Source organism: Polypterus senegalus, chromosome 18 (genome assembly GCF_016835505.1).
Source record: "Polypterus senegalus isolate Bchr_013 chromosome 18, ASM1683550v1, whole genome shotgun sequence".
NCBI lineage: Eukaryota > Metazoa > Chordata > Cladistia > Polypteriformes > Polypteridae > Polypterus > Polypterus senegalus.
In genome coordinates this window covers 44,822,149-44,846,381 of record NC_053171.1, presented here as the reverse complement: position 1 = coordinate 44,846,381, position 24,233 = coordinate 44,822,149, and the positions used below count along the sequence as shown (strand labels likewise).

General features: G+C 41.1%; 1 protein-coding gene across 12 annotated transcripts in view; it reads left to right on the top strand.

Moving 5' to 3' along the window:
• Positions 1–24,233, top strand: part of syne2b (spectrin repeat containing, nuclear envelope 2b) — a 437,867-nt gene that overhangs the window by 67,663 nt on the left and 345,971 nt on the right. For 9 of the 12 annotated variants that reach the window (XM_039741095.1, XM_039741096.1, XM_039741098.1 and 6 more), the window contains exons 5-15: positions 4,038–4,115; positions 4,269–4,361; positions 5,786–5,970; positions 6,104–6,303; positions 6,399–6,499; positions 6,601–6,684; positions 11,061–11,174; positions 11,451–11,588; positions 11,891–12,055; positions 14,578–14,690; positions 17,810–17,978. In XM_039741095.1, coding sequence (XP_039597029.1) covers positions 4,038–4,115; positions 4,269–4,361; positions 5,786–5,970; positions 6,104–6,303; positions 6,399–6,499; positions 6,601–6,684; positions 11,061–11,174; positions 11,451–11,588; positions 11,891–12,055; positions 14,578–14,690; positions 17,810–17,978 — 1,440 coding nt within the window. The remainder of the gene's footprint in view (positions 1–4,037; positions 4,116–4,268; positions 4,362–5,785; positions 5,971–6,103; positions 6,304–6,398; positions 6,500–6,600; positions 6,685–11,060; positions 11,175–11,450; positions 11,589–11,890; positions 12,056–14,577; positions 14,691–17,809; positions 17,979–24,233) is intronic. The other 3 variants (XM_039741097.1, XM_039741102.1, XM_039741103.1) reach the window with 3 other exon arrangements.

The following is a 24,233-nucleotide window of genomic DNA, read 5'->3' as shown; positions in this document are numbered from 1 at the left end:
GGAGTTGTTTTTATTTAGCAAAAAAAAATCAGCCAATGGGGTAAGCCAAATGTACTTGACAAGATTTCTTAAAGTAAGCTAAATTATCGTAAATACACACTTTTTGATAAGACAATAATTCTTACAAAAAGGAAAACAAGATTTAATTTCATGATATAAATACCATTCACTTGATTAGATTTTATTTTTTGCAGTGTATTGTACAAGCTCCCAGCACTCCTTTATTTTCAAATCTCTGGGGTACAACAGCCTCATACTTGCTGTTCTTTTGCTATATTGTTGTGTTTCTCTATAACAAGTAAAACAAAAAGTAACTTGACACTGCTGTCATTTTATAAGACATGCAGAATGTTTAATAGTGTACATGACAGGCCTATTCAAGATTAGCCATCCCTGTGGCTTCACCCCCCCGTAGTAGTGAAACAGAACAAACTTTAAAAATCAATAAACAAACAGGTGTCGCTAACTAAGCAGAGGCAAGGTCCTCTCCAAAACGTGGCGAGAGACAATATGTTTTTAACAGAGGCTGGCGTGTGAGTGAGGAGGGGCCCACCCAGCTCCCCACTCCTGAGGTCACACTTCCCCCTCTCCTCGGTCCGCCGCCTGTGTCTCAGATTAGTGTGAATATATCACTCCTGCAAGCGAACTATGATAGCGCGATGGGAGAAGTCGCAAAATCAACTGGAATGTTCAAGCAAATTCCAGAAAAAATCCCAATCTAAATCCGTTAAGCAGTTCTCTTGTTCCCTAGGTAAGCGGATGTAAGATACGCCCAGAGGCTGACTAGTGAGTGAGGAAGGCCCCTCGGTCTGCTGCATGTCTTTCGGATCCTTGCAAATAAATCGGTACCGCAAGCGAACTATGATACTTAGCGCGATGTAAGAGGTCGCAAAATCAACCAGAATGTTGAAGCAAATTATAGATGAAAACCTGATCTAAATCTGTTAAGCAGTTCTCTCGTGAAAAGCAGACAGACAGACGTTAGATTTTTAGATTAGCTTTTATTTAATAGTATTTTGTATGGCACCTATTAATTCATGTATAATTACTCACTCTGCTTCATTTGTCAGAATACTTGATGGCAAACATAATACCATTTTCAACTATGAATTTATAGATCCTGATAGATCACATGAAATAAGGTTTAGACAAGTCATCTACATCCAGGAACCCTAATTGCACAAATTCTTCCTCTTTCTTTTCCTATTTTCCTACTTCAGTGTGGGGTCAATATGCCTGATCAACCTTCTCCAAACAGCTCGGCCTGTACCTTCTCACCAGTGAAGCTTTTTTCTTTCAGATCTTCTTGTATTTTCTCCCTCCACAAATGCTTTGGCCTCCATTGCTTTCTCTTTTCTGTACTTCCATTCCCATCACTCTTTCTCCCACATATTCATTGTCTCTCCTCATCCCATGTCCAAACCGCTTCATCCTACTTTCCTGTACTTTCTTAGATACTCCCACTTTTGTTGTATCTCTGATTGTCTCAAATTGGATTGGTCGCCATCAATCCATCCATCCTCTTCCGCTTATCTGAGATCAGGTCGCGGAGGCAGTGGCTTGAGCAGAGAGGCCCAGACTTCCCTCTCCCCGGTCACTTCTTCCAGCTCTTCCGGCGGAATCCCGAGGCGTTCCCAGGACAGCCAAGAGACATAGTCCCTCCAGCGTGTCCTGGGTCTTCCCCAGGGCCTCCTTCCAGTTAGATGTGCCCGGAACACCTCACCAGGGAGGCGTCCAGGTGGCATCCTGATCAGATGCCCGAGCCACCTCTCGATGTGGAGGAGCAGCGGCTCTACTCTGAGCCCCTCCCGGATGATTGAGCTTCTCATCCTATCTTTACGGGAAAGCCCAGACACCCTGCGCAGGAAACTCATTTCAGCCGATTCTATTCGCGATCTCGTTCTTTCGGTCAGTACCCATAGCTCATGACCATAGGTGAGGGGAGGAGCGTAGATCGACTGGTAAATTGAGAGCTTTGCCTTACGGCTCAGCTCCTTTTTCAAAACGACAGACCGATGCAGAGCCCACATCACTGCGGATGTCGCACCGATCCGCTCCATTCTTCCCTCACTCGTGAACAAGACCCCGAGATACTTGAATTCCTCCACTTGGGGCAGGATCTCGCTCCCAGCCCTGAGAGGGCACTCTACCCTTTTCCGGCTGAGGACATTGGACTCGGATTTGGAGGAGCTGATTCCCATCCCAGCCGCTTCACATTCGGCTGCGAACCGATCCAGAGAGAGCTGAAGGTCACGGCCTTATGAAGCAAACAGGACAACATCATCTGCAAAAAGCAGTGACCCAATCCAGAGCCCACCAAACCGGACCCTCTCAATGCCCTGGCTGTGCCTAGAAATTCTGTCCATATAAGTTATGAATAAAGTTATGGATTGGTCACCATCTAGGAGAAAAGCTTAGGTTACTGCTGTTAGAGGTGCTGGTGAGGCCATTAGGGCGTGCTTACCCTGTGGTCTGTGTGTGGATCCCAGTGCCCCAGTGCAGTGATAGTGACACTGTGCTGAAAAAAGTGGTGTTGTCCTTTAGATGAGGTGTAAAAATGAGGCTCTGACTCTTTGTGAGTATAAAAGTTCCCTAGTCATTTTTCATAAAGAGTAGGGTGTATCCCACTGTCCTGGCCAAATTGCCCACTGCGGCCTGGTTATTCTGACCCTGTAAGTGTCCACTTTCCCTTATTACCTGTCTCTTTCTCCCCTTCAGCAGCTAAGAGCTAATGTGTGGTGAGCATACTGGCTCAAGAATGGCTGCCGCCATATCGTTCAGGTAGATCCTACATATTGGTGTTGGCGATGTGAATCCCCACTGTCTATGTAAAGCACTTTGTTTAGGTTATCCATCCATCCATTTTCCAACCCGCTGAATCTGAACACAGGGTCACGGGGGTCACAGGGCACAATCCTGGGCAGGGTGCCAACCCACCACAGGACACACACAAACACACCAAGCACCCACTAGGGCCAATTTAGAATTGCCAATCCACCTAACCTGCATGTCTTTGGACTGTGGGAGGAAACCGGAGCTCCCGGGGGAGACCCACGCAGACACGGGGAGAACATGCAAACTCCATGCAGGGAGGACCCGGGAAGCGAACCCGGGTCTCCTAACTGCGAGGCAGCAGCGCTACCCACTGCGCCACCGTGCTAAAGTGCTATATAAATGCAATTAATTAATTAACTCTATGTAGTTTTATTCAAAACAACCTCTATCACAATCACCATAATGACTGAACACAACACAAAACAAACTTCATGAGAGAAAATTATTGATGCAGGTTATGCTAGAGATTTCAACAGTCTATATAACACATTTTAATATTGACAGTAATAAATCTCTGCTGATCAAATACACATGTATAGAACTTGTAAAAGGACAGAATATGTGAAAGACTTGCTTCATAAACAGACGTCTGAGTTCAGAATTATCTCCCCTAGATCTTTTCCCCCACACTTTTGGTTAGACTTCATTCCCATGAATTGCCTGAAGTGGTCTGAATCAAATAAATCTGTGCTATAAACTTTCAACAAGCACCTGGACATGTGTGGATGTCAAGCACTTGCACGGTGCAGCTTTGCACGTCACATGATCTCCTCAATGTGTAAACAGTGCCTTCACGTCACTTACCTGACTCAACCCACTGACACCCAGGGAGTGTAGGCGGTGAGGGGGCCAACACTGCAGACTGTTGTAAAATAGCGTTTTGAAGGGTCATCTCTCCACTTGGTAGGTGCTCACACATAACCAATAGGGGAGTTCTCTCAGAAACACGAGTTACACAACATAATAATTGTAATAGTTTTCCTTATCTCATGCTAGAGCTTCTTGCCTTATGAGTAGGAGCTCCCAAGCTTCCTGCCCATTTTTGTACTAAATATTGATAAACATCAGCAAGGATTTTTCCACAACTTAGTCACCCCTGTGAGCCAGATAAGCACAGGCCGGGCTTTAACTGCCGCACCCTCTGCTTTGACGTTTCTGAATGGTCTCCCGTCTGACATGTCCTCTCTCTTTGTCACTCACAGAAACACGAGAAAGGCCAGGGCATTTTTAAGTGGAGAAGCAACATTGAAACTGCTCTCAATTTTTTGAAAAGGAAATCGGTAAGTAAAATGTGCAAGTTGACATGTTGAGCTGTTCACTGTGACTCTGTAAAAATAATGAAAGGGACAAGGAGAATAGAGAGTGTTAAAATGATCTGTGTAGCGAACGGTTTGGTCAGCTTTTTCAATAACTGAATTTCCTTTATTTCTAAGATTAAACTGGTCAACATAAATGTTCCTGATATAATTGAGGGGAAGCCATGCATTGTTTTGGGGCTGATATGGACCATCATTTTGCATTTTCATGTAAGTACAGAAATCGGTGTTTGCACTTTCTTCATTGTGCTCATTAGGCACTCTCTGTTGTTAGGAGAAGTGAGAGAGTATTATGACATTGTCTTTACATTTTTGGAATTTAATGAATATCTTGCATTTAAGGGAATATGTCTGTTTACATCATACTTTTGGGAACATCATTTGCTTCAATAAATGGAATATTTGGATCACCTTTGGTTGCTGAGTTCTGTCCGTATGGAGAATACTTTGATGACATTATGGCTTTACTTAAAATTATTATGATATACTGCATCCTCATTTGAAATAGTTGTAAATGTGTAGGACAATTAAAGTATCTATCTATCTATCTATCTATCTATCTATCTATCTATCTATCTATCTATCTATCTAGTATCATCAAATTATTAGAAATATGTCTGTTCACATCATACTTTCAGTAAGTTAAAGTCACTTGAAATTAACATGAGATGTGTTTACATACAAATACTGTGAAATTGTTCATTAATTTCAGATTTTTGGAAATGTGTCTCTTAATGTCATACATTTAGGAAATTGCATATTAACTTAAAATCAATATGAAATATGTTCTCTTGAAACTATCAGGAATCTGCGGATTAATGCCAGATCATTGTAGATACAACTGTTCATGTAATCTGTTTTGGGATTTTTTGATTCACATTAAATTAATGATCCCTGCGTGGAGTTTGCATGTTCTCCCCATGTCTGCGTGGGTTTCCTCCGGGTGCTCCGGTTTTCTCCCACAGTTCAAAGACATGCAGGTTAGGTGCATTGGCAATTCTAAATTGTCCCTAGTGTGTGCTTGGTGTGTGGGTATGTGTGTGCCCTGCGGAGGGCTGGTACCCTGCCCAGGGTTTGTTTCCTGCCTTGCGCCCTGTGTTGGCTGGGATTGGCTTCAGAAGACCCCCTTGACCCTGTAGTTAGGATATAGTGGGTTGGATTATTGATGGATGGATATTCTCTTGTAATTTTAATGAATGTATGGATTAGCCTCAATTAATAGGAATGTATCTGTTCATTTTGCGTGTCTGTGGATGCAAGAACTGCTTTCTCGCTGGAGCTTTCCTGTATTATTTCCTTGAAGAATAAGTGTGCTACATTTTAACAAAATTGGTCCCCTACAAGCTGAGTTGTTTTCATGTGGACAGACAGGCAGGCAGATGGAGATGTTGACGACATTTTGTGCTTCTCATGTTTACACAAACACAGCTAATACAGCAGGTTTGAATGTCAAATGGAGGAGTATTTAGAATTCTAAGATGAAGTTAATTCTTAGAATATTGAAAACAAGAGAATTCAGGGGAAACCACGAATTGGAAGATTAGAGATATGGATAGTGTAGATTCAGATTGTGCATGTGCTGTTTTTAAAATCTCAACTGCAATCAAATTCAAGGAAGCCAAATCTCATTGCAGATTGAAGAACTTGCCAACACTTTGACCTTTAGCTCCCACCAGTCTTCACTGGAGTCCCTGGTCAGCGTGGAGTCCTGCTCTACAACGGACAGTTCGTCTTCCAAGAGAGGAGCTCCCATGCACAAGAAATTCAAGATGTCAGCCAAAAAGGCCCTGTTACATTGGGCAAAGGAGCATTGTGCCAGGTCAGGTGCAATTTCACATGTCTCAAGGACTAAATGTCCCAAGAGTTCATTTTGCTGGTTATAGACATTGTAATGTTTAACTTTTTGAAAGTGATAATAAGTATTGCTCATGGGTGTACAACTTCTTGTTTAGGGTGGACTCAGATGTTACTGTAACAGATTTCAAGGCTTCCTGGAGGAGTGGACATGCATTTCTAGCCATTCTGCATTCTCTAAGGCCTGACTTGATTGACCTACAAAAAATGAGAAGCAGAACAAACCTGGAAAATTTAGAAGAGGCGTTCAGAATCGCCGACAATGAATTGAGAATACCAAGGCTTCTGGAACCTGAAGGTATTCTGTGCCTTTTGATTTACTCACATGAAGTAAGTGCTCGGGTTATTGTACTTCACTGATGTTTTATTGGATTTTTTTTTATTGTTGTGAAGATGTTGATATTAATAACCCTGATGAGAAATCCATCATGACATATGTGGCACAGTTCCTGCAGTACTCCAGAGACCTGCCGCCGTCAGAAGAAGAAATGCAGGTATGCAGTTGTACAGTGTAGATGGACACCTCCATAATTCTGTCAAAACTTAGGCTAACCCTCAGTAATGTGTCTTCTGCTCTTCTCTTTGCTGGGCACAGACTTATGTTACGCCTTCTCCATCTGCTTCTCTGTCAGCTTCTTCTCGCCTTGTGAGATCTCTTTCTCCTTATAAACCACCAAAGGTATTGTCTTGTCTTCTTCACACTAATGATTTGCAGACATCTTCTCCTCTGTTTTTCTGTTTCCTCTCTACTCTGGGTACTGCCAAATTCTCCACTTTGAGTAAATTTTAATTATTCCATTCTGATTTTATAGAACTGCTGAATTAATTTCTGATAGCCTCTTGAGAAAGGTTTTTTTCAGGTTTCTCTTCAAGCTGACAGGATTCTGTTCACAGTTTTGGAAATAAAAGAAGGTGACATGAAACCTTACAAATAAAATCAGTAGTGGTCTCCCCTAGACTTTCTCGTATACTCAGATATGGGGATGGATATTTCAGGAGTAAACCACAAGACAATGATTATATTTTTATAATATGTACATTCAAGAACCATCAACAACAAAGCAAATCAAATTAATAATATATTGAACAATTATTATAAAAGTAAAGTTGAATAAATTGGACTCTGCTACTGCATGAATAAAAAAGTACCTCTTCCAGTTAGTGGAAATAGCTCAGAAGTTGATAGAAATCTATGTTTTGTACCTAACATTTGTATGCAAAATTTGGTTGACCTAAGTGAAAGCTTACTCAGGTTATCATGTTTACATACACACAGACAAACATAATTCCAAAAATGGTATTTTTTGACTCGGGATGTCTAAAATGGCGAGATTCATCAAAATCTCGAAATCGAATTTTTGGATGATTCCAGTACTTTCCCTATACTTCGTATACGAGAAAGTATAAAGGGGCTTAAATTCCTAGAATTATGATATTGGGGATAGCACAGTTCTGTTTAAAATACTGAGATTTAGATTATATTTAAATGTTATTATTTGAATTGTTCAGCCATTTCAGTTTAACAGAAATGTTATGATTCATTTTGTTTGATCAAGATTAAGAGGATTCTGCTCAGAATTTGTGAAACAGTTGAAATCTGTTTGGATTATTAGGAAGGAGAAGATTGAGTTGAGAACCTCCATAGCAGAAACTCTGTCCAGGCTCAGTAAAATAAGTGTTTTGGGAATTTGATTTTCTTACTGATCTAAGATTGCATGACTGTGTGAATCCAATGGGAAACGTTAGAGTTGAAAAACTAGGGAGAGAGAAGATTTAGTTTAGTTACAACAGTCCAAACACATGTATACTGGGGGTTTTATGGACTAACACAATTTCTTTTGATAAAGATACGATTAAATGCTTCATTTTAAAAAATGGGATCACTCCATTGAGTATTAGATTATTGTCCCTAAAATACTGGAAAATATTAAAACTGTTAATGTTGTAAGCGATGGATTTTCCATGAATTCTTTTTTCCCCCCATTTTCTCTAGATCAGGGGTCTGCAAAGTTGGACCTGGAGGGCAGTAGTGGCTGAAGGGTTATGTTCCAATGAAAAGTCAATTATCACTGTTGTTGTTTGACTAGCAAAGGCTTCAGTTTTATGCTTCAAAGCCATATTTCCAATTTCCCCCTGGGAACATAGATAGTTAGATAGATAGATACAATACTATGCTATACATACAGTATGTAGTATAGCGCCATCTATGCAGTATAGTGTCTTATCTATCCATCTATACAATATATTGCCTTTCACTATCTATCTATCTATCTATCTATCTATCTATCTATCTATCTATCTATCTATCTATCTATCTATCTAAATGATCTGACTTGTGAAAATTCCCCACCATTAATTTTTTATTCTAGTCTTAAACTGTCATTCAATGCTTTTAATTTCTCCTTATTAGCAATATGATGGAAATGACAAAGAGAGCTGCAGTTCTCCTTCTAGCTTGTTTCCATTTACATCTGAAATATCCATCTATCCATTCATCCATTATCTAACCCGCTATATCCTAACTACAGGGTCATGGGGGTCTGCTGGAGCCAATCCCAGCCAACATAGGGCGCAAGGCAGGAAACAAACCCCAGGCAGGGCTCCAGCCCACCGCAGACTTGATATATCCATTTACCCTAAAATATGTGGAAGAAACTGAAGAGAAGAAAAGTGAAGGGCTGGGAATTACTCATTTACTTCAGGCTAGAAATCATTTGGGTGATATCCTTGGAAATGAAAAACAAATCTACAAATGACCAGACATGGCCAAATACAAACACAAGCAGCAATAAAATTAAATAAGATATGTTACTGGCAAGAATTGTCTTTTAATTAAGCAATTGGATTGGAGAAAAAACCTGCAGCTACTACAGCCATCCAGGACTGGCTTTGCTTACCCTGCTCTAGACTCTCACTTTCCATTTCAGGGTCACTGAGAGCGACAAGACAACCTGTAATCTTAGATGGGACACCAGTCCACCACAGAACACTCTTCCTAACATAAGCCAGTTTAGTATGTCAGATTTACATAATGCAAATTTCTTTAGGATGTGGGAGGAAATGGGGAAACTGGGGAAATACTGAGAGCATTTTAATTAAGAACATATAAATTCCACACACACACCTACACAGACAGAATAAACTGGGAGTCACACCCTGATCCTTGAAGGTGCCTGACTGTAGTGTTAATCACTGTGCCATTCTACAGGACAATTCTATTTGGAATATGTGCAATGAACGAAGAGTTAAACATCTTGAAACTCATAAATGATTTTAACTTTAGGAAGTGCAGGATTTAATGTGTCAATTGAGTTTTCATCAAAAGAATGCAGTGTACAATTTTTCAGTTTAAGGCTTTGGACTTTAGGCAAGCCTTCACTTATGCATTTGTGTTCTTCAGGATTTTTCTCCTTGAGTTTAGCTATGGTTTCTGGGTCAGGCTTGAAAGGTAACCCCCCTGTCCTGGAGAGGTTCTTGTTTTCTGTTTCAAATGCATGATTTTGATTCTATTCCTCCATCTTCCTTTTTCTTTCTGGTTCCTGTACATTACTCTCTTTCTTCTCTCCTCAGTTCTCATTTCTGTCATGGAAGTCCATCTATTAAGCTCACTTTGACTTTTAGTTGGACTTTTATTTTGAGGCGAGACTTCTCGCCATCCAATCAGATGTCCTTTGCAGTTGCATTGTGGTGACGATCTCCTTGTGAGTGGGCTGTAGTTTTGAGAGTGTAGATATTGATGTACAGTATTACCTGCTAATTGACAATATAGGAGACTCCAGTGTATTGGAAATAAAAAAAAAATTATCTGAGACCTGTGGACCTCCTAGAAATGTCATGGTCTGGTGGACATCGGCCATCTTGGGGGGATTCTACAATGCACTGTCAAATTAGTCCAGATCGTGGTGGTGGTGGTGGTGCTATGGCTAAAACGGCTGGAAAAGTTCAGGTGATTCTTCAAGCACACCATGAAGAGAATGAAGCAATAACTGTCTGGCATTCTGAGAGTGTTTCAAAACAGTCAACAGGAGAATTCCACTTTCGATTAACATTTACACTGATTTGAAATATGAAAACACTGAGTTGGCAAAGTCTGCATGTTTTCCAGGAATCAATGAAGAGGAAAGTCCAGGCACAGCTCAATACATTGAAATTAATTAATTGGCCCTTCTGGTTCATTGCCAGCCTTTGAAGAGGAGAATTAAGTATCATTGGACATGCTGTTATTATCAGTGGATTTTTATAGCTGATGAGAGCTAATATGAAAATTTTGAGTTTAACGAGTTACTGCTCGTGTCATTATCTCATTGGGAGCTGTAACATTTAGCCGGAAGCATTTTCTTGTCTTCAGGGAGATTCCTGAGTCAACATGCCTTGATTCAGTAAAAGTCTTAGTGATCCTGTTCTCTAGTTATGTTTACAGACGGCTCTCTTCCAGGTCTTCTGTAAATACAGTTAGCTCGACCAACATGGTGGCACCTCATAGTACCTGGGCCCAGGTCTGATTTCTAGCTGGATGCCCACTGTGTGGCTGTTGCTTATTCTCCCCATGTTCAAGTGTGCTTCTTTTGTAAAACTTGAATAATGCAGTTAAGTTAATCAACATTATATGAGTGATTGCGCCCTGCAGTCTTTGGCACCTTCTTACGTTGTGCTCATTCCTACCTGGATAGATAACAGCTCTCCAGTCCATTGTACTGCCCGAGGCAGGCACAAAACACTGATGGACACAAGTTCTGTGAATTGAATATCGGTCACCTAAGCATTCCAGGGCTGTGCCCTTGTTTTCCTTCCAAAGTACAGCATCTAATCAGACTTGGGTGTAGGTGTCCCCTCACTACATGAATCCCACTTTGTAGCCCTAATCTATTTGTAAAGTTTATTTAGAAGCTGCAGACAACTGACCTCTCGGCCATAATCCCATTAAGAACACTCTTGAGCCTGATGTGGCACGCTGAGGGCACCTTCCACTGGCAGCATCCTGAATTTCAATCTCAAAGTGTCTGGAAGCCTATTTAGGAATTGCATGCATGTGACTGTGTTTCCGTGCTTCTACAGGCCAGTCTGGCTCAGAACATTAAAGATGTCATCTTGTGGGTCCAGTGTGCTGAGAGACAGTTGACGGACGCCTTCATGGCTGCCCAGAGCCACAGCTACGCTGATCAGTTCTGTGTAAGCCACCTGACTTCACTGAGCATTTTGTGATCTTGTCTGCACAATAGTATGTGCATACAGCATGTGTGTATGTGAATTTGTTTGCTTGGCTTGCAGTGTCCATGTAGAAAGTGTCATGTGTATGCTCAATCTGAGCGTGCCTGTGTCGAAAAATACAAGTGTGCAAGAGAGAGTGACGTCCCTCTCCCGCTTTGCAGCCCTTTTTGGTGTGCACTTCTCTGCTACTTGTGCGTTGTAGGATACACTAGGGTTGACAAGCTCCCACTCTTGCAGGTCTTCCAGACGATTGTCACTTCGTTTCACGACCAGAAAAGGTCTGTCATGCCTTTCCTTTCAGCACTTAAACGAGCCGCACAGATGACCCCTGATCAGGTGGAGCTGAGGCTGGCCTGGAATCGGCTGCTGTCCAAGGTAAAGAGGTCAGCGGGAAAGGACTTATGGTGACTGGTCAAGGACTCTCCATGAATCTGATGTTGGAAAAGCTGGCATGTAGCTGCTCTCCTACATGTACTACAGTACTAGCAATTAATAATAGCAATTATTATAACACACCATCTCAAGTGTGCCTTCACCGGAAACTTAAATGTCATTTTAACATCATTCTCTATTTTGGGGGGTGAGCCTAAAGTACCCCTCTTGCAATTTCCAGGAGGCCCTTTGTAAAATGTTCTTAATCCTGATGTCATAATACTGTGTGTCCTGTCTCCTGCCAGATCGGAGAGTACAAGGCCGTGTTGGACCATGGCCTGCCCCCACCACTGGATGGTGTTGGCGCCTGGCTGCAAAACATCGAGCCCATCCTAGAAGAGGTGATCACCAACCCAGAGGATCCAGAAGCAGCAGTAGTGATGATGCGGGAGAAGCGGCACCATCTTAAGGTTTGCACTTCAGGAAAGAGCCTGGCCAAGTAATGTTTAATGTCTGATTGGTGGGTCAGTCCACAGGTTTAAAAGGTTTCGAGTGGATAAGAATCTGTTGGATGCAATACAGCCACCATATCTAAAAGGTATATAGCAAATAGTAGATACTGGTGGGTGCTATTCCAATCCAAGTGAAACACCTACTGTGCTTGCACCACATGCCAGAAATGAATTCTAGAAATGTGGAGTGAGTATGGCATGGTATGGCAATGGAAGAGGACCAGGTGGAGATGGTGGAGCAAGTTTAGTGATGGTGACAGAGGGCAATAGCCAACTGATGGTAGCATTCCGAATGGCACAGTCTTAGTGATGGCTGGCACAGGGCTGCCTGGTGGAAGTGGCAGAAGCTTAGTGATAAGTGACTGAAGGCTATGGCTGATCAGGGGTAGCATTAGACTGGAGGAAGTAAGTCAAGCTTAGTGCTGGATAGCAGAGGATAATGGCCGACTGGTAGTAATATTGTCAGATTGTCAGTAATGGCACAAACATTTAGCACGTGCTTTTTTCCTAAAATAATATTAAATTATTTTTGTTCTTGAAACACTGCCGGATCCTTCACCACGATACCTCAAGAATGATGTTACCTAGGGGTTATTGGAGATTTTCGGTCTTTTGAACATCATACACCCTGTCCCAGGTGACCCAACCAAGAGTAATCAATTCCAGAACTGGAAACGAGCAGCATTCCATGGATCTGCTCTCTTCATTGTGGTGCTTTCTCAGCTGTTTTCATGATGGCACTGATAGCTCTTCTGTTCTTTGCTCCTGTAATGCCAAGTACAGCAAAGGCCCTGTTGAGAGACTTTTCTGCAAAAACCCAACGTCCCACCTCTACAGATGAAAACATTGCTTTCCAGCCTTTAGCACAACAGTTGCTGATGAGGTCTTCATATTTTCCTTTTTCATGTCCAAAGCCTCTTCCATCTATTCTTCCCATTGTACTTTGAACTCGACCATAACCATGAGCCTTGTTAAATCTGACTAGAGCAGATTCTGATTGAAGATATGTCTCAAATATATGCATAGGGAACTCCCAGAACCTCTCCCAGATCTATCTTCATTTGCCAGTTCTTGCCAGTGTGGAGCAACCCTGGTACTCTCTGTGTTCCTGGTGTTGTTGGTCCCACTCCCTCTCTGGTACAATAGATGATGTTTTTTACAGGGATCTCTTTCTGGCAGCTATTAATTGCATAGTGTGTGCTATAGTCCGGAGCACCCGGATATGCCACCACCTGTAGCAATCTAGATACTTCCGGAATAATCATCATAATACATCAGCACACATCGTAAACATTAAACCTAAACCCTCATGGAAATGACTTTTTGAATTGAAGACAAGACTCTTGACCAATGAATGATTAGGAGAGGTGGGTCTTAAGTTCAAGAAGTCATTCCCATGAGGCTTTAAGTTTACTGTTTAGGCTGTGCACTGATCTTTCTAGAAGTAGCTATTATTTTAGCCATAATGCATGTGTTTTGCATTATGTTTGGAGCACATGACTGGATAATTGACATGTGCATTATGCAACACGAGTAATGTGTGATTTAAAAAAAAAAAAACATTGTAATGGACTTTTGTTTGCCATCGTACAGCAATTGATCACTATTGGCTTATATTATATCATATTATATAGTATATATAATATCATATGCTGTATTCAGGTGTGTCATACTGAAGGGGATGAATACTTAACATAATCAATTATTTAGTATTTTATATTCATAATTTATTTAGGTCACTTTGCCAAGAGCTGTTTTCACTTTCATTTTAAAGTGTCTGTTTCTGCTGATCTGTGTCAAAAAAGCCAAATTAACTGATTCAATGTTGTACAACAATAAACCTCGAAGGGGGGTGAAAATTTGTAAAGACACTGTAGAGATGGAAGATGTAGGCCAAGTGCTGCGTGATGAGATTAGGAGGAGTCGTCCATCTGTTTTCAGCCCTACATTGGCAATAGTTTGGCCCTCCTGGACATCTGGCCAGATGATCTGGGGGGCTACCTTGTGTGCATTTTCTTTGAGGATGTCCTTCATTTTCCACCAATCAGTGTTTTAGGAAGCATTTTCTTATATGGATACATGTTGGGATTGTTTGGGGTGTAGGTTGAAGAGCTACTGGGGCATGCTACCAGATGTTTTTGTTCAGCAGATTTGTAATTAATGTATGCAAAGTAAGAGGACGGCTGAGGAGGTGGAATCCAAGCTTGAGGATAGTGGGAGAAATTGTGCTACATAAAGCTGATTTCCACAAGTGACCTCCTGAGGATGTAAAGTTTCATTCCATGGGTTTGGGGAATTCCAGGAATTCCTGAAGGACAGAGGGTATGTGATAGCTCTGTCTGTGAGTCATCAGCTTCTATTTGCAATGTTTTTGTGTAATGATGTAATAGCTAAGTGTAGAGAAGAATAGTGATTACATTGTTTCTTAGAATGGTGGGAGCTGCCTTTCACACTTTGCTTCTCTTTAACTTTGTCTCCAGCAATTAATGGAAGAGGCTGATAGCCAGATGGAAGTTCTGCGTGATTTTTTAAAAGTGGATAAAGCTGGTGCTGATCAAGTACCCCCACAGAAAACTGAAGATATTAAGAAAAGGTATGTGAGTGGCTCATTATCAACTTTCAGTTACATGCTATATGAATAGAGGGCAAGGACACACACAAGGTCATTGTTACTCAAGTTTTGTGTGTTATTCCCCACACGTGGTAGAGCCATGACATTTCTGACTGCTTGAATGCCTCTTTTAAACACCACGGAGTGCCCTATCTGCCCTCTTATTGTGCCCCTTGGCCAAATGTAAAGCGCAAGTTATGATGCATGTTCTTTTAGATCATATCTGTGCATTTAGAGATAATATGGATTACAAAAGTAGCCATGTGCTAGATAAGCATCCTTTGAGGGTGAAATTCTGCTTATAGATAGTGACGTCAAGCTGGGGTGCCTTCAATGAGGAGTTTTCATGTTCTTCTATTTTGCTGACTCTGCACTGCCCCATGCAGCCCTGGTCCAAGCCTTATGCTCATTGCTGCCAGTTTTATCAGATTTGATATAAGCTCATCGGACACAAAATTAGTCACCCCTAGCTAAATCTAGCATATAACTCTAATGTTCATGTGAGACCAAAGAACAGCTGCAGTTTAGACTGACATGTTTGTCACCAGTTTGTTGATGTAGGTGACATGTATTTTCTTTCACACTTCCACCACCAAACCCTGCAGTTTAGTCAGATTGGTTGAATGGCTTTGCTGGCCATTTTACTCACTACTCCAAATAGTCTCACAGATTTCCCATTTTATTTAAATTTGCTGGTTTTGTGGGTTAGTTGACTTGCAGAATGCTTCAGAATGTTCTTTGTGTCTTGGAAAACTGGGTTGCATTCACTCTGGAGATGAATCACAAAAGGTAATACATGGTCATCTTGAAGCCCGGTGTAGCACTTCTGGTTGAAGTTTGTCATCACCACAACCAAAGGACTCATTTCCACGTAAATGAAACCCCTCCAGAAAATCAGAGAGTCACCTCCTGCTTGAACAGCACCTTCCATGCAGTTCCCATGGGAGGCTTCATGTGGTTTACGGTGTTTATTATTCAACTACAAACAGGTTCATCAGACCAGATAATATGTTTGATTGTGTCAGCAGTTCAGTGATTGCAACTTCTCTCCCGTTGTAAACTTTCAGCTTTGTGAATAGCTGTTAGCAAGGGTCTCTTCCATGGTATTCAGCTCCAGGTATCCATGTCATGTAGTTGCCTTCTGAGTGGTCATTCGGAAATGACTTGTTGTGGGTCTGCGTGGACTGTCTGCAGTAGTTAATGCCTGGTGGCAGTTTGCTGTCACATTTTGTGACACACAGTGATGGTCCCTATCTGTGAGCACAGTCTTTCAACTGCGGTTCTGCTGACCATTAATGGTCGACTGCGATGCATACCACTGCTGGGAGCCCAGTTGCACAGTACGTTTTGACACACCCACAACTTCCTGTGCACTTTGCCATTTGGCATGGGCGATGCAATAACCCATTCTTGCCAGTCATTCACATCTGTGGTGAGAACTACAGCAATGACAATATTTATTTATATAGCACATTTTCATATATAGCACATTTTCATACAAATTATGTAACTCAAAGTGTTTTACATGATGAAGAAAGAGAAAAAAGACAAAATATATTGAAAAATAAAATTAGGCAATACTAATTAACATAGAATAAAAGTAAGGTCCAATGGCCAGGGAGGAAAGGGGAAAAAAAAAATCCAAACGGCTGAAGAAAAAAAATTAAATCTGCAGGGGTTCCACGGCCACGAGACCACCCAGCCCCCTCTAGGCATTCCACCTGACATAGATGACCTCAATCAGTCCTCCTGGTATTCAGGGTTCACATGGAAGAACTTGATGATGACGGTCATGTGGACTTCCGGCCTTTGATCAGGTGGTGGTGGTGGCGCAGATTGCCACCACAGGAAACTGGAAAAAGAACAGCAGAGAAAGTAGGAGTTAGTATGGATTTCGGAGCCACCATGAATGATAATGATAATTAAATGCATATACAGAATAAAGCTATAAGAAAGCCATGTTAAAATAATGAGTTTTGGCAGTTTTTTAAAGTGCTCCACCTTATTAGCCTGGTGAATTTCTATCGGTAAGCTATTCCAAATTTTAGGTGCATAACAGCAGAAGGCCGCTTCACCACTTCTTTTAAGTTTAGCTGTTGGAATTCTAAGTAGACACTCATTTGAATTTCTAAGGTTACGATTTGGATTGTTAGGTGACCGGACATTCTGAAATATAAGATTGAGCGAGATTATTTAAGGCTTTGTAAACCATATGCAGTGTTTTAAAGTCAATTCTAAATGACACAAGTAACCAGTGTAGTGACATTAAAACTGGAGAGATGTGCTTGGATTTTCTTTTCCTAGTGAAGATTCTGGCAGCTGCATTCTGCACTTGTTGCAAATGATTGATGTCTTTTTTGGGTAGTCCTGAGAGGAGTGCCTTACAGTAATCTAGTCGGCTAAAAACAAAAGTGTAAACTAATTTCTCAGCATCTTGCAATGTTATAAGAGGTCTAACTTTTACTATGTTTCTTAAGTGAAAAAATGCTATCCTAGTAATCTGATTAATATGTGATTTTTAATTTAGGTCAGAGTCAATAATTACCCCTAAATTCTTTACCTCCATCTTGACTTTTATTTCTAACACCCTCATTATATCCATTTTTGTCAATCACTAAAATCTCTGTTTTCTCTTTATTTAGTTTAAGAAAATTACTACTCATCCATTCAGACCAAACACATGCAGCACCCCACTAGTCCTCTTAGCACACAACACAGATATTTGTAGGATGGCATTCATACTGGGATGTCCTCTCTTGGTGTCTGAAGTTTTTATCAGCTCCTAATTGACCGGTGACTAATTTATTGTCTGGTGATCTTAATACTGATGTACTTGTTTAATTTCTACTATAATCTTCTTTGTTGCCATGTATGAAATGTATATTGTATTCCTGCATGCTTTTTAGAAAGGTGCTACATAACATTAAACCTCATTAGTTGCTTCTTTATTAGTGGCACCTTAAGTGATAATATGCTTAACTTGCTTTGGGTTAGAAAAGGCACTAGAAGTTTACCATTGACCCACCGTTTCACACTTCACCCACAGCGCCCGCACGCTATAAGGAATGTAAGATTTGTTTTAAGCTTGTCTTGTGCTACAGGGTGATGAACGCCAGGATCAATGCCAAGTACCTGGGGATCAAGTTAGAGTATCTGGAAAGCAAACACTCCACCCTGGCTCTGCTCCATCGTCTGAACTGCAAAGTCCAGCAGTGGAAGGGAAAATACGGCTCCCAAGAATCAGTCAGACGGCTGCTCCGCGACTGGCACGTAAGTCTACCACTGCTACAGTTTATTAGACATGGACATATGTTATTGCCGGACAGCAGCAGCAGCAGCAGTCTGAGGAGTGGACAACACAGATTAAGTGTGGCAACACAGATGGCCGGCTATGTTGGGGGAATCGGATTAAGGCATATTTCTCAAATCCTGCTGAAGATCTTGGTAATCAAATTGGAACTCAAGTGGAAGCGTCTTACAAGTGACAGAGGCAGAACCAGCAGGGAACAAAATTTAAGTAGTAACAATCAATAATTAGGCCTCTGCTATTAGCAAAGGGCCCTTCTGCAGTCTGTACCCCACCTTGTAGAATTATTAGCACGGGGAACATCTCTTTAAAACTGAACATCTTGCTATGGGAGTGTGAAGTAAAAATGAAGTAAAAACACAACCACCAACACTTGTCTGAATAATTGCCTTTAGTAATGGGGCCACATTTCAAAGCTTGAGCGCCACACCAAGGGGGACGCATAGTAGAGCTCCAATATGCCAGTTACAACAATCACTTCAGCAGTTTCCAATTCCCCTCTCAAACCCCATAATACAACCCCTTAACCAAGAAAACAAAGTTAGCTGAGCTCCGGTCTTCCCTCCTACCCCACCGTCCATCATGTGTTCACTTGCACTGCTGGCTCAGCACCGACTCCCACACTACACTCAGGAGCTGATCTGCAGTTGTCAATGGAGGTTTCTGGCACCTCTCTTTTGTTCTTCTTCCTGTCTGTGCCATCAGTTCTTTGCCAGCTGGGTATCTTCCCAGTGTCAGTTAATATTACCATTTTCTCAACTTTAACAACAGCATTGTGTTGCAAGCTGAACAAAATTGTAGAAGAACTCTGGTATTCCTAATTAACCCACTCACCTTTTTATGTTTGATTTCATTGCACACCCTTTTTAAAGCTCCATTATTCCCTGTTAACCCACTCGCCTTGCCAGCCGTAACCATGGTACTACACTTACACCAGAATGGACCTTAAACAAAGCGGCATTATTCAAAGTTAACCCGCTCACCTCCTTGGCTGTGACTGTCATCTAACCCTCTAAAACTGGGGTTCTTACACTTTTTGATCTGAGTACCCAAATAAGAAAATCGCTACCATACTGGGACCCAAGAAGAGGATCATTACTTAAATGTCAGCAAAGCCACACATAGACAAATAACAACGGCCATTTAATAAAAAACAATACATGTTTTTGTTTCCATTCAAACATATTCCTCACATGAATATTACTAAAGCAAACATATTGTTAATAAAACAACAATTATCATTCCTGTGGTGTATTAGTCAAGCTGAGAGAAATTAATTCTTTAAAATGAGTGTAGTGCTAGAATAGTGTCATTTTTGAAAGAACAGTCACTTAACTTAGTCATTGACTCGTGGCACCAGCTATTTACGCAGTTAAAAAAAATGAATTGATGAAATGTATTTTATCTTAAATAAAATTATTTTTAAAAAACAACATTTTTCAAATTATCTCCAAACAATACAATTTTCTAAATGAATTTACAAACAGTTCAACATATCCTAGTTTTCATTTACGAATTCAATAACCTGAGTTTAAAAGCAGAGTGGCATAACTAAATTATTCTTAAACTAGACATTAAGCCCGTTACAATAACGGGCGCTAGAACAGTATTGCATAAATATTAGTAGGAACAGTCTATATTAAATGGCAAGGGACCTTGACCTCATTCTGTTTATATTAAAAATAAAATAGAAACGTATATGACAATACATCCATCCATCCATTTTCTAACCCGCTGAATCCGAATACAGGGTCACGGGGGTCTGCTGGAGCCAATCCCAGCCAACACAGGGCACAAGGCAGGAACCAATCCTGGGCAGGGTGCCAACCCACCGCAGGACACACACCCACACACCAAGCACACACTAGGGCCAATTTAGAATCGCCAATCCACCTAACCTGCATGTCTTTGGATTGTGGGAGGAAACCGGAGTGCCCGGAGGAAACCCACGCAGACACGGGAGAACATGCAAACTCCACGCAGGGAGGACCCGGGAAGCGAACCCGGGTCTCCTAACTGCGAGGCAGCAGCGCTACCACTGCGCCACCGTGCCGCCCATATATGACAATACAGTAAGTATAATTAATATTGCCTTAGTGTAAAACTTTATAACAATCTGTAATACACAATATCTGAAGAAGATATTTAGGAAAATGTTTTTATTTTTTTACCTCAGGAAATTTTTCAATAAAATTTCATTATAGACAACATTTTTTGTAAACACTCTTGTTCAGGACCATCTACAACGTTGACAACAACATCTGTAAAACTTCTAACTCTTGATAATGCAACATATAACTGACCGTGGCTGAATATTGGCTCTGGCAAGTAAATGGCAACTTTTTCTAAGGTTTGCCCTTGAGCTTTATTAATTGTTGTGGCAAAGGCTAATGTAACTGGAAATTGTCGCCTTCTTATGGTAAAGGGTAAATTAGTAGAGGATAGAGCCAAATTAATATGGGGAATATTCTGACACTCATTTTCTTTTTCTTCGTTCGATCTATTTGCTCATATTTTTCTTTGTCTTTCAGCCTGACCGTTCTTCCAGGAGATGTTGCTTATCTACAATTTGAGTGTCTGTGTGTTTTTTTTTGGGTGGCATGTTGTTAGTAGATAGTTAGATAGTAAACATGCACTGGGCAGTATGTGTGGCGTCTCCCCAGCAATGGATTTTATGTGCGCGGCCACGACTACCCAATCAGCACTCTCCCCAGCGATGTTTTTCCTTTATTTGCTTATCATGCGCGGCCACGGCTACGCCATTCACTGTGTGTCCAGCTTCCAGTGTGTGTGCATCCATGACGCCGGTCGTGCGTGTCACACCGAGCCTCGCGCATGCGCACTTCACCAAAAGACACACACACGGACACCTGGACGCACACAGGGGTTTTATTAAAGAGGATAATGTATGCACTGGTTGCACTGTATACGGGTGATAAATCTTGGTGAAAAATTTATTGAACAGTCCAGTCTGAAATGTTTAATGCTACCGACTGACGTTGTGTTGAATGTCTACAGTCTGTCTCAAATTTTTTAATTTTCTGGTGTTCTTGGAGGTCACAGTTCTCCAATAAATGCGTCCTTCTCACTGTCAATAAATTGAAATTTAATATACTTTAAAAAGAATAATAATTATATTTATATAGTGCTGTTCTCTGTACGCAAAGTGCTTAGAAAGAGGAGAACCACAATGTGTTGCACCCACCTGGATGATGCGACGGCAGCCATTCTTGTACCAGCATGCTCACCGCACATTAGCTATTAGGTGGTGAAGGGGTGAGAGAGATAGATAGATAACCAGTTAGAGAAAGGGGATGATTAGAGGGCCAGAAATGATTGCAATGATTTGTAATTTAGCCAAGACATGGGGATAAACCCTACTCTTTTCAAAAGATGCCCAGGGATCTCTAATGCCCACACAGAATCAGGGCCTCTGTTTTACGAGGTAGAAGGAATTCTTCCTCAAAGAGGTACATTAAACTTAATGCAAAATCATCTTGGACCTTCGTGGCAGATTTTCAGTGAGGTCTATTTGTATTTTGGACAGTGACACAATTTTCATAATTTTGGCTATGAAATGAAGAAACCATTACATGATTGAAGTGTAGACTTGCACATTTAATTCAAGGAGTTTAATGTAAATATCATGTGAGCTGTTTAGGAATGATAGCCATTTTTATACCCGGTCCACCCTATTTTCAGGGGCTCAAAAGAATTTGGACGTTTGACCGACAAGCTGTTCCATAGCCAGATAGGAGCAGGTTCCTCATTATTTCATTACCTATTAAGCAGGTAGCAGGTCTGGAGTTGATTCCAAGTGTGGAATTTGCAGTTGCAGTTTATCCGTCATTAATGTGACAGAATACCACAGTCAGCATATACAGGGTGGGTGGTCCAGATCTAATTATGCAATTTTCATTACGCTATAACTTATTAAGTTTATTACATAGAGAATTCACAAAAAATTCACAAAAAAATCAGTGAGTTGACAAAAAATCATTGAATGAATATGATATTTTGAACAATTCTTTTGTCTTGTATTGTTTTCCTGCATTGCATTAAAAGTTGCATAATTAGACCTGGACCACCCTGTAATGTTGTGATGGTGTCATGTATTGAACATTGTGATGTTTAATTGTATTTACCTTTCTATGTATATGGAAGTAACACCAAAAGATATTCCTAAGAACTTTGTTGCCTGGCAATAAAGTTCAGGTTTGGTGCTGAGCTCCAGTAGACTCAAGTAATCATCTTGTTCTCATACTTCATTAAGCCTATTTAAGTTAACCCACTGCCTCTGTGACCTTACCTTCTACACTATATTGTATTCTAAAGAGGGAACTGTTGGAGAGCTCCTTCATTTCCCATTAATCATTCCCCTCCTCAGCAAGGACCAATAATGCACCTAGAAAAGATCTTTAGCAAAGTGGTAGAATTCCCGTGGTTAACTTTACAGCAATACGTTCTTACCAGAATTGACCTAATTCAGATCTCTGTTCTTCTCAGGTAACCTCTCCCTTACTTGACATTGATTCCCACACATGTCATAACCAAAAGTGAATCTATATTGTTCCCAGTTAACCCATTCATCTCCTTTTCCTTTTTTCCCCCAATCTATACTTTAACCAGAACTAGCTACAGAGTACCATTATTTCCAGTTGACCCTCTCACATCTTTCAGCTTGACACTGTATCCAGAATGGGCACCACAAAGTGCTCCATTATTGCCAGTTAACCCACTTTTGTTTTTCCAATTGACCTGCACTGTCATTTAACCTGCTAACACCCAGAGCCCTGACCACCCTAATTTAACACTCAGTTTAAATGATTAAAGACGACCTTCATTGGAGCTCCAGCACTATCAGTTACTCTATTTTAGCCTTTACTACCTTACCACATCCAAATTTGAATAAACACACTCATTACAACTCCTTTTTAGTACTAAGAAAATACTAATGTTATCCCCATCTGAAAACAGGCATGAAATCAGAAGATGAAATTAAAAACTAAAAACTGACAGTAGTGGTGATGACATGCTGAAAATATGTGAGCAGATACGGATAAAGATCAGTGGACATCACCAGGAATTGCGCCACTCTTTAGCTCTATAATAGTCCAAGTTGGCTCCATATCCTTCAGCAGCTGTTGAACCTGAAATGGCTGATAGTCATAAACAAGAATGAACCATGCAAATGAAGATACAAAGGGTCAGCAAGGGTTGGTGGAACGTGTTAAGTGCTTTATTCACATCAAAGTGTTCCAAATTAAAAGTGGAGTGCTCCTTCAATCCATACATAAATACTGTAAATAATTCAATGAAAGCAAGAGAAAACGTAGAGGTTAAAAAGTCAAATGAACAATTAACAAAGGTTAAAATCAAAGGTAGATATTCTCTGCGAGTCCCAGTTCTTCTTTCTTAAATCAGGGGTGTCCTCTGCTTATCCCTTGCAGCAAGAGCAGATGCCCACCGACAGGCCATTAAACATGACTCGCGTCTACATTGCCAGTCCTTCGGAGTCCATAGGGTGGCACACTGAGCCACACACACATCTCCTGCTGCCAGTCCTTCAGTGTTTATGGGAGACACTGCACAATAGGCCACTCCTATGTGTCGCTCAATAGCAGTGACCTGTTTAAATATGACAAGCTCTGGCCCCACTATTGACCCTTATGGGCTCTCTCTCCTGACCGCCTGACGCCACTGTTTTCAGCATGGCCTCTCCCATTCCTGCCTCTCTCTTCTCTCTTCACTTCCCATCACTCTTTTCTGTTCTTTTTGTTGTCCTTGTCTCTCCCTTTTGAACTGTGGCTGAGCACAGATGCCACAATCACCAACTCCAATGGCCTGAACAAAACACTTGACTGACCCACTTGCATCTGCACGTGAATGCACAATCAACCAGACACTCCAATCACTCTTCGAGCAGCACATGCACATTTTCATGTGCATCTGTTCCTGCCTGTAGCCTTCACGCTCCAAATTACTTATTAAATTTAAAAATGCACAGTGCCATGAACCTCTCTCGTCACAAGCTCACACTATAAAGAAAACACTTCTGAGCCAGATGTTGTAAGTTCATGACTAACCACTCGTAATTCACCACAGCTCAAATCTTTGTTATGAGATGTTTCGTGGTGTGGGTTCATGGCAGTTCATTTGGTAATGAAGATGGGATGTACATTGTGGATGGGTGGAGTGCAGTGCAGTTACTCCTTTAG